Source organism: Erpetoichthys calabaricus, chromosome 5 (genome assembly GCF_900747795.2).
Source record: "Erpetoichthys calabaricus chromosome 5, fErpCal1.3, whole genome shotgun sequence".
In the NCBI taxonomy this organism is placed as follows: Eukaryota; Metazoa; Chordata; class Cladistia; order Polypteriformes; family Polypteridae; genus Erpetoichthys; species Erpetoichthys calabaricus.
The window spans coordinates 145711656-145725806 of NC_041398.2; the positions used below are offsets into that span (position 1 = coordinate 145711656).

General features: G+C 41.3%; 1 protein-coding gene across 1 annotated transcript in view; it reads left to right on the plus strand.

The window, feature by feature from the left end:
- LOC114652802 (uncharacterized) overlaps positions 1-14151 on the plus strand; it is a 104487-nt gene that overhangs the window by 35801 nt on the left and 54535 nt on the right. The window contains exons 14-15 of the mRNA XM_028803117.2: positions 118-251; positions 13727-13855. Of these exons, the coding sequence (XP_028658950.2) occupies positions 118-251; positions 13727-13855 (263 nt within the window). The remainder of the gene's footprint in view (positions 1-117; positions 252-13726; positions 13856-14151) is intronic.

A 14151-nucleotide genomic window follows, 5' to 3' on the forward strand; every position in this document is an offset into this window, starting at 1 on the left:
AAGAATGTTACTCCCTTTAGTTCAGAGATGCCTCTAGTGAGGGGTTTTGAGAGAAACAGAGAGGAGGGTATAGTTTGACCAATTATTTCACTCTCTCCTCTTTTCTGAATTTGACAGGTGTTTGATTTAGCTATTTCTTGCAGACCAGTCCATCAGGTGGACATTACTCCAGAGGACAGCCCCATTCACAAAGACCACTCTATTCTTGTGTCTCAGAACTCTGTGAAAGATTTTGTTCTTTTTGCCTACCGGTGAGTACACTATATGCATTTTTTATCTCTAAGGACTGTTTGATATTTTAGATTAGCTGCAAATCTTGAAGATTCTGCAGTGATAAAAATGTAACACTTTAACAGAAGGTTTATAAATAAAGGTGTAGTAGTCTATATTCAGGGGCAGCATAGTGATTAAGTTTACTGCCACACAGCTGTAGAGCTGTGGGTCTGAGTTCTGGCCATGGATTGCCTATCTGGAATTGGTATATATTGCATGTGTCACTGAATTTTCCTTCCACATCCCAAAGGTCTGTGTGTTATCTGATTCGGTCTAACATGATGGACTGATAGCACACAAATGTTTAGTCCTCACCTTGCGCCCAGTGCTTCCAGGATAGGCACTTGCCTCCCTTTTCACAATAATCTTCTTTCAGAAAATGATTGATTTCAACAGAGCAATATGCAAATACACATGTGGTAAATGTCTTTTGCTTTAATAGAACAATAAATCATTCTGAAAATCAATATGTTCTATGAGAAATTAAATACTAAAGTGTGGGATCTCCATGTTTTGAGAAAGCGGCTTACTGTGTCATTAGAAATTTCTTATTAAAGGTTGTTTTTCTTTTCCATCTTTATTTACAGTATCATTTTTTTATTCCTCCACTATCTTTAAACTGTAATTCTTACAAAGGTGCTATGAGGTCTGAAACTTGGCAGGTAAATACAATGTGAATTACCCTGTCAACTGTATTAATAATCTTCTTATATTTTACACAATTTGAATTTATAATCCGTGGAGGTCTGATATAATTCTTCATACAGCACTTTAGAACTCCACATCTTGTCAAGGCACACTGTATATCTCCAAGTTATTTACTAATGAAGATGTGATCACTTATTGTCATGATGACTTCAATGTTATGAATCAGCTCTGTTAGACCTCAAGGGATTTCTACTTCTCTTACCTCTGAATTCATCCATCCATCCATCCATCCTCTTCCCGCTTATCCGAGGTCGGGTCGCGGGGGCAGCAGCTTGAGCAGAGATGCCCAGACTTCCCTCTCCCTGGCCACTTCTTCTAGCTCTTCCAGGAGAATCCCGAGGCATTCCCAGGCCAGCCGGGAGACATAGTCCCTCCAGCGTGTCCTGGGTCTTCCCTGGGGCCTCCTCCCGGTTGGACGTGCCCGGAACACCTCACCACGGAGGCGTCCAGGAGGCATCCTGATCAGATGCCCGAGCCACCTCATCTGACTCCTCTTGAAGCGGAGGAGCAGCGGCTCTACTCTGAGCCTCTCCCGGATGACTGAGCTTCTCACCCTATCTTTAAGGGAGAGCCCAGACACCCTGCGGAGGAAACTCATTTCAGCCGCTTGTATTCGCGATCTCGTTCTTTCGGTCACTACCCATAGCTCATGACCATAGGTGAGCGTAGGAACATAGATCGACCGGTAAATTGAGAGCTTTGCCTTACGGCTCAGCTCCTTTTTCACCACGACAGACCAATGCAGAGCCCGCATCACTGCGGACGCCGCACCGATCCGCCTGTCGATCTCACGCTTCATTCTTCCCTCACTCGTGAACCAGACCCCGAGATACTTGAACTCCTCCACTTGAGGCAGGATCTCGCTCCCAACCCTGAGAGGGCACTCCACCCTTTTCCGGCTGAGGACCATGGTCTCGGATTTGGAGGTGCTGATTCCCATCCCAGCTGCTTCACACTCAGCTGCGAACCGATCCAGAGAGCACTGAAGATCACGGCCTGATGAAGCAAACAGGACAACATCATCTGCAAAAAGCAGTGACCCAATCCTGAGTCCACCAAACCGGACCCCCTCAACACCCTGGCTGCGCCTAGAAATTCTGTCCATAAAAGTTATGAACAGAATCGGTGACAAAGGGCAGCCCTGGCGGAGTCCAACTCTCACTGGAAACGGGTTCAACTTACTGCCGACAATGCGGACCAAGCTCTGACACCGGTTGTACAGGGACCGAACAGCCCTTATCAGGGGGTCTGGTACCCCATACTCCCGGAGCACCCCCCACAGGATTCCCCGAGGGACACGGTCGAACGCCTTTTCCAAGTCCACAAAACACATGTAGACTGGTTGGGCAAACTCCCATGCACCCTCCAGTACTCTGCTAAGGGTGTAGAGCTGGTCCACTGTTCCACACTGTTCCTCCGGAATCCGAGGTTCGACTATCCGACGGACCCTCCTCTCCAGAACCCCCGAATAGACTTTTCCAGGGAGGCTGAGGAGTGTGATCCCTCTGTAGTTGGAACACACCCTCCGGTCCCCCTTCTTTAAGAGGGGGACCACCACCCCGGTCTGCCAATCCAGATGCACTGTCCCTGATGTCCATGCGATGTTGTAGAGATGTGTCAACCAAGACAGCCCTACAACATCCAGAGCCTCGAGGAACTCCGGGCTTATCTCATCCACCCCCGGGGCCCTGCCACCAAGGAGTTTTTTGACCACCTCGGTGACCTCAGTCCCAGAGATGGGGGAGCCCACCTCCAAGTCCCCAGGCTCTGCTTCCTCATTGGAAGGCATGTTATTGGGATTGAGGAGGTCTTCGAAGTACTCCCCCCACCGACCCACAACGTCCCGAGTCGAGGTCAGCAGCGCACCATCCCCACCATATACAGTGTTGACACTGCGCTGCTTCCCCCTCCTGAGATGCCGGATGGTGGACCAGAATCTCCTCGAAGCCGTCCGAAAGTCGTTCTCCATGGCCTCCCCAAACTCCTCCCATGCCCGAGTTTTTGCCTCAGCAACCACCGAAGCTGCATTCCGCTTGGCCTGCCGGTACCTATTAGCTGCCTCCAGAGTCCCACAGGACAAAAGGGACCGGTAGGACTCCTTCAGCTTGACAGCATCCCTCACCGCCGGTGTCCACCAATGGGTTCGGGGATTGCCGCCACAACAGACACCGACCACCTTACGGCCACAGCTCCAGTCAGCCGCCTCAACAATAGATGCATGGAACATGGCCCATTCGGACTCAATGTCCCCCACCTCCCTCGGGACGTGGTCGAAGTTCCGCCGGAGGTGGGAGCTGAAGCTACTTCTGACAGGGGGCTCTGCCAGACGTTCCCAGCAGACCCTCACAACACGTTTGGGCCTACCAGGCCTGACCGGCATCCTCCCCCACCATCGAAGCCAACTCACCACCAGGTGGTGATCAGTTGACAGCTCCGCCCCTCTCTTCACCTGAGTGTCCAAGACATATGGCCGCAAGTCCGACGACACGACCACAAAGTCGATCATCGAACTGAGGCCTAGGGTGTCCTGGTGCCAAGTGCATATATGAACACCCCTATGCTTGAACATGGTGTTTGTTATGGACAATCCGTGACGAGCACAGAAGTCCAATAACAAAACACCACTCGGGTTCAGATCGGGGGGGCCATTCCTCCCAATCACACCCTTCCAGGTCTCACCGTCATTGCCCACGTGAGCATTGAAGTCTCCCAGCAGTACGAGGGAGTCCCCAGAAGGTATGCCCTCTAGCACCCCCTCCAGGGACTCCAAAAAGGGTGGGTACTCCGAACTGCTGTTTGGTGCATACCCACAAACAACAGTTAGGACCCGTCCCCCCACCCGAAGGCAGAGGGAGGCTACCCTCTCGTCTACCGGGGTAAACCCCAATGTACAGGCTCCAAGTCAGGGGGCAATAAGTATCCCCACACCCGCTCGGCGCCTCTCACAGGGGGCAACTCCAGAGTGGTACAGAGTCCAGCCCCTCTCAAGGAGATTGGTTCCAGAGTCCAAGCTGTGCGTCGAGGTGAGCCCGACTATATCTAGCCGGAACATCTCAACCTCGCACACAAGCTCAGGCTCCTTCCCCTTCAGAGAGGTGACATTCCACATCCCAAGAGCCAACTTCTGTAGCCGAGGATCGGACCGCCAAGGTCCCCGCCTTCGGCCACCACCCAACTCACACTGCACCCGACCTCCTTGGCCCCTCCCATAGGTGGTGAGCCCATGGGAAGGGGAACCCACGTTGCCTCTTTGGGCTGTGCCCGGTCGAGCCCCATGGGTGCAAGCCCGGCCACCAGGCGCTCGCCATCGAGCCCCACCTCCAGGCCTGGCTCCAGAGGGGGGCCCCGGTGACCCGCGTCCAGGCGAGGGAAAATGCCGTCCAAATTTTTTTTCTGAATTCATTCATTTTTTAAACCTCAGGACATGATGTTTCACAGCTGCTTAATTTCATACATTTCCTTTATTTAATAATTTCCAGATATGTATACTTGTATACTTGCAGTCATGGGGCCCAAGTGGTAGATAACCAAATAAAAGCAGGAATATATTGCACATGGCGGAAAATTTTGGCTATTCGATGCCCTGAAATAATGTAAAGATGAAGAAACACATTTTGTGTGGAGGGTCTGTTTATAATAATGCATATATGGTATCACAATAAATGTATGGCCACATAGTTTTCTTTAAATGCTTTAATTTAAAGCATTATCAATTCATATATCATACATATCACTTTGGAAACCAATGGCATAATTATTTTGCAATTTCAAAAGAAAAACATACAGTCACATATTACGAAGAACCGTAAGTGTCTTCAGCCTCATTATACAATCCCGAACGTCTGTGAGTTTGGTAGAGACTTTTCTCACCTCTCAGGTGCCACACTAAAGCAGTCCCTTCTCATCTCTCAACACTTTCTAGTTCTCAACTCTAACCTCTTATAGCCCACGTCAATAAGGATTTGGCTTAGTTCTGCTCCCTACTATTCACTTTGTGTAACTCTGGGCTGAGGATGCTTTACACTTAAGTCACTTCTGGGAGAAATCTGAGAATTATTTCAAGAGACACTGGAATCCATCTTTGGCTATGGGATACTGGGCTAGACCTCCATAAAACAGATCATAGGGTCTCTATAATCTCTGAGCTCTTTGTACCCATTAAATGTAAGATCTGTACAGCTACCCTCTAGTTCTTTGTTTTTCACAGGAACTATATGCTGCCTGTTGTGGACAGGCAGGAAAGCAGACAATGAAACAACCTGAAATTTGTTGAATTGTCTGCCATCTTGCATTCTTAGGGTACCACTCTCTCATTCTATTGCCTGTGACTGGAGCTGTGACTTTTGTTTTAATTAAATGTTTTTTCTTTGTTTTAACATTATTTGTAGATAACTCTGACCTTGTGAATTCCAAGGATTTCTGTAAAGCAGTACTAAATTGAAATTATTTTTTGGAATTATAAGTACTTGGTATGTTATTGGCTTCTTAGTGAATTTGTTTGTTTCACTTGCTTATACCTTTCAGAATTTACAAAAAGTTTGTTAACAATTCACCTTCCTTTATCATAAGTAGTAATAGCAGCATGAGAAGAGATTTTATTTGCCATTTGCACAGGTAAAAGTATACTGGAAATCTTTCGTGGTTCCCTCAGTAAACCAGAGAAATATTTAATATGACAAAAAAGTACTTAAATAATTAATATTAATAAATGAACAAGGTGCTTAAATCACAAAGTGCTTTAATATCAAAGAGAAAAGAGAAATGGGGTAGGGAGGAGCCAATCAAGCAGCTACACAAACATACTTCTTGAAAGCCTGAATGTCTTTTGCAACCATTCACATTGCTGCCTGAAAGAAGCTGTTATAAAACTGTACAACAGAATTATCTGTCCTTTGGAGTCTGAGATTACACCTAGAGTACTACAACATGAATAGAGAGTATCCTGCATGATAAAGATCAGTGCTTCTTTGTTCCTACATCATGGAGAGAATTTGAAAACCAGTAATCCCCTCTGCATTTTTTATCTCCATTTGCAGAGCTTTCCTTTCACCCAGGTTGGTGTTTCCAGACCATACAGATTGCACTCGATGAGACCTTAAATTCACGTCAAGTCAAGTCAAGTGGCTTTATTATCATACCATCCATACTCAATGTTACAGTATATAGTGGCATAAAATAATGTACCCCAGGACCACTGTGCAGCATATACACAAATAAAACATAGAAAACATAACACAACACAGAACCAGTGCAAGATAAGTTAAACAAAACAAAATACTCTACTAAACTATATTTCACTACACTAATAGATAAGTGATTAAATAATAGATAAATAATAGCAATAGTAAGGTTTTTCAGCAACCTTACAGAATAAAGGTACTGCTGAGCTCTTCTAACAAAGGCCATTGTGCTTATGGATCAGCTCAATTTGTTGGAGATATGTATTCCTAGGAACTTAACCTCATCTATCTAACCTCAATATAAATATGAGTGTAATAGTAAAGGAGTGGCTGGAGCCTTACTGCTTCTGATGTCTTTTGGCAGTTTGCTGTAAATTAGCAACGAGTATCTGTTGCTTGTAGGCTCTAAATACAGACAACATACAGTACATTTGTATATTCAGCGGATTAGCACTCACAAAGACTAGTGAAGATACATCCCACTGATAATCTTGGCCTTTCATCTCAGGCTCTGATTAAATAAATCAGGTGCACTTCAAAGATAAATAAATAAAAAAGTGACAGCATCTAAGCAGCCCCACTAAGCCTGAAAGGCTAGCTGTATTTGCATTTGGCAACAAGAAGAATATATTGCATTTGTACATATTTTTTTTCCATCTATTCTTGTTTATTATTGTACAGATCAAGGCTCAGTTTAAACAGCACATCTTCTGTACTTCTTATAAATGTAATTAAGGCCTTTAATGTACACAATTCTCTGTTGGGTGACTGATAATTATATGGGTGGTGTGATATGCACTTTTGTTCAGATATTTGCAGAATGCATCCACGGCTTGCCTTGAATTTAAATAAACTACTGTCAAGAGTCCTTTTGAAAATTAAACACACTCTTTTTTTTTTGTGATTTTATTGAAATCACACAACATTCCATACAAATAGATAAATTTTTACAAAAATAGGATTGAAAATTAATCAACCCCCACCCCTGAGAAAGAGAGCATGGCCAGCAGAGTAAAACTTAAAGCTAGTAAAAATAAGTAAATGGATTAATTAATAAGTGAATAAAGATAAATAGAGACGAAAAAGAAATGGGGAGATAATCTGCTTCCTCAGTGCTTTAAAAGCTTATTCTAAAACGTTAATGATCAAAACCATGCCAGGTTTTGAAAAAGTTCTGCACAGATCCTCTAAGTGAGAATTTGAATTTTTCCAATTTCAAATAGTATAAAACATCAGTTACCCAGTGACCTAAAAGAGGAGAGTTAGGATTCTTCCAGTTGAGAAAGATAAATCTACGTGCCAATAGTGTAGTAAAGGCAATTACAGTTTGTTTGCCCTTGTCCACTTTAAGCCCATCTGGAAGTACACCAAACACAGTTGTTAATGGATTAGGAGGGATTGTGACACCAAGGCTGTCTGAAAGGCATTTAAAAAGTTTGGTCCAGAATGATGTTAATTTGGTGCAGGCCCAAAACATGTGACCCAGTGCGGCTGAAACTTGATTGCAGCGTTCACAGGTTGGATCTTGCCCTGGAAACATTTTGGACAATTTTAAACAAGACAGATGTGCTTGATATATAATTTTGAGTTTTATGTTTTGCACATATGGAGCTCAAGTGAATTCTCTGCATTGCTACCTTCCACTCCTTTTCTGAGATATTGAGTGAGAGATCCTTTTCCCATTGTCCTTTTGGATCTTTGAAAGGGAGGGACTGTAAAATGGTTTTATATATTGCTGAAATGCTGTCTGTGTCCTCGAGACGGATCAATATTTTTTCCAGCATAGAGGGAGGTGGGAGGTGAGGAAATTTGGGCAGATTCTGTTTAACAAAGTTTCTGATTTGAAGATAGTGAAAGAAATGGGTTGCTGGAAAGTTAAATTTGGAATGTAATTGTTCATAGGATGCAAAGACTTTGTCTATGTACAGATATCTAAGTGATTTAATCCCAAATGTTTTCCAGATATTAAAAACTGCATATGTTTGCAAGGGTGGAAAAAGGTGGTTATCGTGCAGAGGTGCCACACATAAAAGCTCCTCTTTCTTAAATTACTTCCTACATTGGTTCCATATTCTGATTGAGTGAAGCACAATTGGGTTGTTAGTATATTTGCGATAACTTGCATTTATTGGGGCACAAAGCAAGGAATTTAAAGAAGTACTGCAGGATTTTATTTCTATTGCGGACCAAGCCTGTGTATGTTCATCTGTTTGTGTCCATGTCCAGGTTTTTATGGTTTGTATGTTTGCTGCCCAGTAATAAAATTGAAAGTTAGGTAGAGCCATGCCACCTTCTGTCTTAGGTCTTTGTAGGGTCGCTCTTTGGATACGTGGATGTTTTGAATTCTAAATAAATGAGGTTATGGTTGAATCTAATTTTTTAAAAAACGATTTATTGATGTATATTGGAATGTTTTGAAATAAAAAGAGAAGCGTAGGAAGAATATTCATCTTAACAATGTTAATTCTTCCAGCTAAAGTGAGATGAAGGGTTGACCATCTATTCAAGTCCTGTTTAATTTTTTCCATACAGATGGCGAAATTTTGTTGATAAAGAGCTTTATGTTTACTTGTGATATTTACCCCAAGGTATTTAAACTGATCTGCAATGATAAAAGGGAAGGTGTCCAATCTAATATTGTGTGCTTGAGAATTCACTGGAAAGAGCACACTTTTATTCAAATTAATTCTGAGGCCAGAAATCTTTTAAAATTCTGTTAGGGCTGTTAGGACTGCAGGCACAGTATTTTATGGATCTGATACATACAGTACCATATCATCAGCATATAGAGAAATTTTCTGTTCAAGTCCTTCTCTGATAATCCCCTTTATCTCATAAGCACTTTGACAGTGAACTGCCAGTGGCTCAATGGCGATTGCAAAAAGCAGTGGTGACAAGGGGCATCCTTGTCTGGTACCACGTTCTAGTTTAAAGTAGTCTGAATTAATGTTGTTAATACAAAATGAAGTTTCTGGATTGGTATACAGTAGTTTAATCCATGCACAAATATTCGGGCCAAACCCAAATTTCTCCAATGTAGTGAAAAGGTAGTTCCATTCAATCATATCAAATGTTTTTTCTGCATTCAATGATAATAATATCTCTGGGGTGTTTGACTTTGCGGGTGAATATATTACATTAAACAGGCATCAAAGATTGGAAGCTAAGTGTCTGCTTTTAATAAATCCAGTTTGATCTTGTGATATTAGCAAAGCAGCACTTTCTCCATTCTTCTAGCTAGGACTTTGGAGAGTACCTTAACATCATTATTCAGAAGTGAAATTGGTTTGTATGAAGCACATTGTAATAAGTCCTTATTTTGCTTAGGAAAGATGGTGATTAATGCTTGGCGATAAGTTTGAGGTAGAATTTTATTGTCTCTTGCTTCTGTGAATGTTGCTAATAAATGGGAAGCTAGCTGGGTGGAGAATTTCTTATAAAATTTGGCAGGGTACTGTGGTGGGTTGGCACCCTGCCCAGGATTGTTTCCTGCCTTGTGCCCTGTGTTGGCTGGGATTGGCTCCAGCAGACCCCTGTGACCCTGTGTTCGGATTCAGCGGGTTGGAAAATGGATGGATGGATGGAATTTGGCAGGGTAGCCGTCAGGGCCTGCTGCTTTCCCACTCTGAAGTGACTTTTTAGCATCTAGTAATTCTGATAGTGCCAAAGGTTTATTCAATTCCTCTGCACTGAGAGTATCTATTTGTGGTATCTGTAATGCATCCAGAAATGCATTAGATTGTGTGTTGTCTTCTTTAAACTCAGTAGAATATAAGGACTTGTAGTAGTCTCTAAATGTGTGCATTATATTTTTTATGGTCAATGATTTTGTCTCCATTTGTGTTGGTGATTGCTGGGAATGCATTGCGAACTTCTTGCTTGTGGATTCATTGAGCTAAGATCTATTTAGCTTTCTCTCCATGTTCATAGTAATAACGTCTTGATTTAAAAATGACTTGTTCAGTTTCTTTAGTTGTTAAGAGGTTGAGTTCTGAATGCAGAGCCTGCCTTTTCCTATGAAGAGCCTCACTTGGACACCTGGCATGTTCTTGATCTATTCTAGTAATTTAGCTGGTTAGCTCTGATACCTTCTTGGTTTCCAGTTTATCTCTGTGGGAAAGATACAAAATAATCTGTCATCTTAAGCAGGCCTTTAGGGTTTCCCAGAGAATTTCTGCAGAGACATCTGAGGATGTATTTGTCTCTAGAAAAAAAACTTATTTGTTTGGACATAAATTCTGTACAGTTCTTGTCTGCTAATAAAAGTGGGTTAAGACACCATCTGCAAGATGAGTATGTGGGGCATAATGATTTTAGCTCCAAAATCAGAGGGCCATGGTTGGAAATAACAATAGCATCATACTTGCAAGATTTAATCGTAGGCAAGAAATTGTTATCTACAAAGAAATAATCAATTTTTGAGTAGCAATGATGCACTTGTGAGTAGAAAGAATATGCTCTTGAATTTGGGTTGTTGTCAGTTACAAACTGTGTAGTTATCTTTGCAGTGTTAGATGCCATCACCCCTGTGACAGGAGACCTATCTAAGAGTGGATTTAAAACACAATTAAAGTCCCCAGCCATTATAATTTTATGAGTGTTCACATTGGGAATGGATGTCAATACATTCTGCATGAATTCCCTATCATTGATATTGGGTGCATAAACATTTATCAAAATCACTTTACAGTTAAATAAATTACCCATGACAATCACATATCTCCCTTCAGGATCAGATACTACATCTGATACTACAAATGAGACTGTTCTATGTATAAGAATTCCCACACCTCTAGTTTTCTTTGGAAAGCTGGAATGGAACATTTGGCCAGTCCAGTCTTTTTGCAGCCAGAACTGATCCTTTCTTAATAAGTGGGTCTCCTGTAAAAATACCATTTTAGCATTTAGACCTGATAAACATTCTCTTAATGATTAACTTATTCTGTCTTTTGTTCTGAGGCTAGATGTGTTCAGCTTTGACAAAAGACCTTCCTTAAATCTGATGCGGTATATAATAAACGTACACCAACTTATTAAAAGGTGCATTGATGTAAGGAAAATTTAACCATGTCATGTAGTAAATACTGCGGTGGGTTGGCACCCTGCCCAGGATTGGTTCCTGCCTTGTGCCCTGTGTTGGCTGGGATTGGCTCAAGCCAGTACCGCCGCTCTCTATACGCAGAGTACGCAGTCTGCGTAGGGCACCAACTCCCAGGGGGGCACCATCCCAGCTGCTCAAAAAAATCGTTTTTATATATTATAATAATAAATTAATATTAATAATATACATATACAAATAAACAAAAATATAGACGTATATATTGCATTTTACGGTGAACGCAGAGTAGGCTAAGCACACGTGATGACGCGCGCGCCCTCACCTCTGTTACGGCTGCCTAACTAATATTTGGGGGAGGGGGCACAAAAGTAAATTTCTGCTTAGGGCACCCATTTGGCCAGCAGCGGCCCTGGCTCCAGCAAACCCCCGTGACCCTGTGTTCAGATTCAACGGGTTGGAAAATGGATGGATGGATGTAATAAATATACACAAAAATATGTTTGATTCCCTAATGCTATTTGGTAGATTATGCTGTACAGATAGCCTGATGTGCTATCTGTGGCTTCATTTCCACTAACTCCAGGGCTAACAGGAACCAAAATGAGCTCAACAGGCTGGCTCTAAGTGTTCTTTCATTACAAGGAGCACTACTTGTACATTAATTACACAAAATGTATGAGACAGATACTATAATTGTGACGTCACTTCTTACACTGGCCTTTAAAGCCAACTTTTTGTATTTCTTCAACAGTTCTCTTTTGGACTCAGTAGAGTGAACAACTCTAACCTTTAAAATACCTTTTTGCAGCCAAAGGACATTATACAGGTGGCTGCCCCAAACCTTTATTATGTCTAAGTGTCGTTCTTGTCACAACATATAACACCAATGATGAGAACTACCTTTACATCTGTGGTTCTGTATGTCTGTTACTTTATTTTGCATAAAAAAACAAGTGTTGAACAAAATGAAAGAAAACCAAATTACTAAAATAAGCATTTAAACACATTGGAGAGATCAGTGATGCTTTGGGTACAGGTTTCTCAAGATGACACTAAATGAACCCAATTGTTTTATAGCTCTCATTCATATCAAGGTGGAAAAGTGTAGCACATTTAAAAACATAAAATAAAAAGTGACATGGTGCATATTTTCTAAATGAAGACACACCCTTGTGGACATTAATGTGTTGTCTCCACAGGAAAACGTAGTACAAAGACAACCACTGCTGCCAATACCCTTCTTGTCCCTGCTAGTACCTAGAAACCACCTTATCCTAGTTAAGGATATGCATGATTTTTTATTTTCCAGTAGAGATTTTATTTAAATACTATATGACAAGCAGACACATGCATAAATAATGCTTTAAACTCTCTCAGACAGTATGGAAGTGAAACTCAATTTATTTTGTAATTTTTTTTTATAATGAGAATCGCTGAGTTTTGCTGTAAATTCAATTTAATGCAAATCATTTTTCTTATCATGTCATATAATATTTGAAAATCTTTGACAAAAATATAATAAAAGCACACATGAACTATAGTTAACCTAATTCTTTCTGGTTCCCGGTGCGAGTAGAAAAGTGACATTGGTGTGAAGAATTTCTATATTACAGTATGGAGTGTCTTTTTGTAACCTCCATGTTTTGGTATGTATACAGTTTGTGTTTTTTTGGGGGTAAAGCAGACAGAGGTGAGCAGACATGAGAGTTATATTTGGTTGTTGCTACAGCTTCTGTACATGGTATACTACTGTGAAAATATCTGTGCATATAATATATATAGCTATTATATCAAGTTTATAATCTTACATAATACACTCTGTAACTGAAGTCATATTATTTTTAGTCGAGAAATCAGTCATGCTTTAGGAAAATCTACAAGTTTAGACAGCTGGTTGAAACTGATTTTATCATAGAAGAAATTGCTAAATTCAGTACTGTGTGCTTGTTGCAAGCTGGCCCATGGCAAGATTCACTTATATTTATAGGACCAGCATACAGTTATGTAAAAAAGTCCCTCAATCAACATGTGAAAAAGGTACATTCTGTTGAAGCTACAAATTTCTTTCATAAATTAGGTATCTACAATATAATAAAACATTAATGTTTGTGTGTATCCAGTCCCTTAGATCAATATGATTGGTCAGTTTGGCTTTGGTTACGCAATCTAAAGAGAAAGTGCGAGTGTTAGACACACGAGATGGAGAAATGGCCTAGGAGGCACACTGAGACAGTTGCCTTCAATGACAAGAAGTATAAAAGTGAACAGGAGGCAAAAAAGTTTCCTCAAAAATTATGAGAGTCTAAGAAGCAGGCTTTATAATAACATGTTCAAGACAGGGAGTGCTGGTGAAGAAAGGTTCAGACACATTCAAATAAAACAAGAATCTCAACTGCAGGCAAGAGAGGAAACCTGGCTAAGACATGGCCTAAATCAGGTGAAAGCAAAGTGTTTCTTAAACCATTAACCTGCTTTTTCTTTTCTTCTATTATTTGACATCATATAGAAGTGGAAAAGAAGCCATGGTGTTAAGTGCCAAGAAGGGTGATATTATTACAAAACTGACAGCTCATGAGCCAGTGGCCTCTATAAAAGGAGTGGACATGACGAGAGACTACTTTCTTCTAATTTGCAGGTACTTTTCATGTTGTAAAATCTTTCATCGTAATGAATGATGGTTCTTTAAACTACAATGTTTTCTCTAAAATTTAAGAAATTCATTTTATTTATTCCCCTCTTTGCATTATACATTTTCTCCTTTCAAATACATGTCAGTGTAAGACCGATGTCCAGTCAGAGAGCATGTTGTTCTTACTGCAGTTGCCGGATCTTGTTGCCTTGAGGATGTTAGATAACACAAGTAGGAACCTCTTTGGAAAAAAAAAATTACAGCATTTTGACAGTCAAGTAATGTGCAGACTGGCATCACTG